The sequence below is a fragment of the Poecilia latipinna genome, unplaced genomic scaffold (genome assembly GCF_001443285.1).
Source record: "Poecilia latipinna isolate Pla-1442-1.1 unplaced genomic scaffold, P_latipinna-1.0 Scaffold324, whole genome shotgun sequence".
NCBI lineage: Eukaryota > Metazoa > Chordata > Actinopteri > Cyprinodontiformes > Poeciliidae > Poecilia > Poecilia latipinna.
In genome coordinates, this window is record NW_015112940.1 from 327,237 (window position 1) to 330,415 (window position 3,179).

The 3,179-nt window shown below is 51.0% G+C and overlaps 1 protein-coding gene across 1 annotated transcript; it reads left to right on the forward strand.

Moving 5' to 3' along the window:
- The first annotated feature begins 387 nt into the window (after positions 1–387).
- mafba (MAF bZIP transcription factor Ba) lies at positions 388–2,756 on the forward strand. Its single transcript, XM_015035118.1, has one exon. The coding sequence runs from the start codon at positions 906–908 to the stop codon at positions 2,139–2,141; it is 1,236 nt and encodes a 411-aa protein (XP_014890604.1). The 5' UTR covers positions 388–905; the 3' UTR covers positions 2,142–2,756.
- The last annotated feature ends 423 nt before the right edge of the window (positions 2,757–3,179 follow it).

The following is a 3,179-nucleotide window of genomic DNA, read 5'->3' on the forward strand; positions in this document are numbered from 1 at the left end:
AGAAACACTTAACATTCGGCTTTTTTTTTTTTTTTTTTGATCCACTGAAGCCTGTAACTCCCTGACATGAATTTAAGAACCAGTGAAGAAGAGACTCCATGAAGTGAAGGCATGTCTCTCTTCCTCTGTCCTCCCACCTTCTGCTTTTAGGGAAGTCGGTCAGCTGACTGTCTCTGGCTGTCAAGCCTCAACTGAGCGCCGCCTCCACCTCCTTTTTCTTTCTCTCTCTCTCTCTCTCTCTTTCTCTCTCTCTCTCTCCCTTTCCTGTGCAGTGTCCCTCCACCTCCTTTTTCATCATTTGCTTCTCTCCCCCATTGGAGCGCTGGTCGCCATAGATCCTGCCTTCCAGCACGACGTCACAGTGCGCAAGATTGATAAAGCGTCGGCTGGCTCCGAGCGCAGTCTGCTGGATACCAGAGAGTAGAAAGAGAGAGTGAGAGAGAGAGGCGAGCCTTTAAACCTCTGCGGTGCAGAGTTGAAAAAGCAGCTTCTCGGCGAGAAAGAAAAAAAAGAAGAAAGGGAAAACAGACGTCCTGTTTACTTCGCTTCCTGGCTCCTTTTTTTTATTTTTCCTGGAGAAAAAAAGGGACTTATTACCGAGAAGGTGCGACGTGGACTGGTGCCCGTCTCAGCGCGCAAACCTGGTATTTCTTCTATTATTATTTATCTTGATATTTTTATCCGTGAATACCCTTCTGCTGAAAGGACTGAGTATTTTTTTTTTACTTTTGCACTGAGGCAGCACTGTTTTCTACCTCTTGCCCGGTTTCTGCCAGATTACTCCAGCAGAAGTAGGCTATATGACGCAAACAGCGTGCTGAGCATTAGTCTCAAAGTTTTTCTCCACAACTTTTTTTTCTCCTTTTTCTTTCCCCCCACCACCACCACCAATCACACGGTGTTTCATGCTACAGCAAGTCAGCGCAGATTTGTGGAGGAGCCAAAAGAACTATTGCATGAAACAAGAAAGAAGAGAAGAGACTTTGATTAATAAGTCCGTGTTTGCGACACTCGCCAACACCTTTGCGTATCTGCAGAAGAGTCGCGACAGCAACATGAGCGCAGAGCTGAGCATGGGCCCGGAGCTGCCCAGCAGCCCTCTGGCTCTGGAATATGTCAATGATTTTGACCTGATGAAGTTTGACGTGAAGAAGGAAGGCCTGGTCGGGCTGGATCGCAACGGGGTGCGCCAGTGTAACCGCCTCCAACCCCAGGGCTCCGTGTCATCCACCCCAATCAGCACGCCCTGCAGCTCGGTGCCCTCCTCGCCCAGCTTCAGCCCCACGGAGCAGAAGCACCACTTGGAGGAGCTGTACTGGATGCCGAACAGCGGGTACCACCAGCAGATAGACCCGCAGACGCTGAGCCTGACCCCGGAGGACGCTGTGGAGGCCCTGATTGGAGCCACGGCTCACGGTCACCCGCAGGCTCCGCACGTCCAGCAGCAGTTGCAGCAGCAGCAGGGCGCTTTCGAGGGCTACAGGGGCCCGCACCACCACCACAGCCATCACGGCCACGGCCAACAGCAGCATCATCACCCGTACGCCGGGAGCCTCCCGCACCACGCCGAGGAACTCTCCGGACACCCGGGGGGACACAACCATCCACACAGCCAGCACCACCACCACCACAGCCAGGACCCCGACAGCCCGTCTCCAGTCTCCCCAGAGTCCCACCAGCCGCTCCACCACCACCGCCACCATCACCACCACCACCCGCACGGCCACCTAAGCCAGACGGGCGCGCACCACGGCGCCGGCGGTGGCGGGCTCAACGTGGAGGACCGCTTCTCGGACGAGCAGCTCGTGTCCATGTCGGTGCGGGAGCTCAACAGACACCTGCGGGGCTTCACCAAGGACGAGGTGATCCGTCTCAAGCAGAAGAGGAGGACCCTGAAGAACCGCGGCTACGCGCAGTCCTGCAGGTTCAAGCGCGTGCAGCAGAAGCACGTGCTGGAGAACGAGAAGACGCAACTGATGAACCAGGTGGAGCAGCTGAAGGCGGAGATCAGCCGGCTGGCGCGGGAGAGGGACGCCTACAAACTCAAGTGCGAGAAGCTGACGGGGTCGGGAGCCGGGAGCGGGTTCCGCGAGGCCGGCTCGACCAGCGACAACCCGTCATCGCCAGAGTTTTTCATGTGAGTCGTCCCCCCGTCAGCCTTTCCACTACAAACTCTCCCCCTCCTCCCTCCCTTCCTCCACCACACCTCGACCGACTCTCCTCATGAACAGACAGTAATAATCCACACATCCCCACGCCTACTGTTTGATTGTTACTAATAACAGTGAAATTATATTCATATTAGAAGAATAATCCATCAGATAGCTACTATTCTCATATATAACCATCTACCGATGCCTCTCCACGTGTCAACAGAGACGCAACAAGCGAAGTAGAGTCCGATCAGTCGCTGCATCTTTTGTAGATTAGTTGCTTGTAGTGAAGAGACTCTTCGTGGAGGGGGGAAAGGAGGACTCTCAGATGAACATTGTTCTTCTCCGCCAAGGCTGCAGCTTTTCAAACTAACCTGTAATTAAGAGTGAGACATGGGATCAAGGCAGATGTCTTTTGTTGACAAGTTGTTGTTTTTTTTTTTGTTTTTTTGTTGTTGTTGCTCTTCTGCAAATTCATGACACTGTTTATGAACACACAAAAAAGTAGGCCTGCCCTCACAAGCATCACAGTCTGTAAGTTGGGCCCCAAATTTTCCCCCCAAAAAAAAAAAAAAAAAAAAAAAAAAAAAAAAAAAAATCAAACAAGCGTGACTCCACTTTATGCAAATTCAGCTCCTGTCTACCAGGGAGGAGATGGGGAGGGGGTCTGGGTGATAAGGGGGTGACATTTTATGCAACATTTCATTGATTTATTGCCTGCTCGGTTATATTCGAATACATGTAGAAAGAAAAAAAAATCTGCATTAAATATTAATCCTGCATGCTGGACATGTATGGTAATAATTTCTATTTTGTACTTACATCTTCTCCTGTATATTAAGAGCATGTCGTTGATCTGCGCTTCTCCATTTTTTTTTCTTGTATTTCTTTCTCTTTTTTTAAGATAACACAGGACTGCCGGTGCAGTACCATTTTTGGTGAGGGGATTTCATGATTGAATTTTATTTTTTTGGGGGGTGGGGATTGGGGGGGAGGGGGGGCTTGTAAATATTACGCAACTGCACA

What these genes read in the sequence shown, in the direction of transcription:
- mafba (XM_015035118.1), top strand. Translation starts at nt 906, where the DNA reads ATGCTACAGCAAGTCAGCGCAGATTTGTGGAGGAGCCAAAAGAACTAT.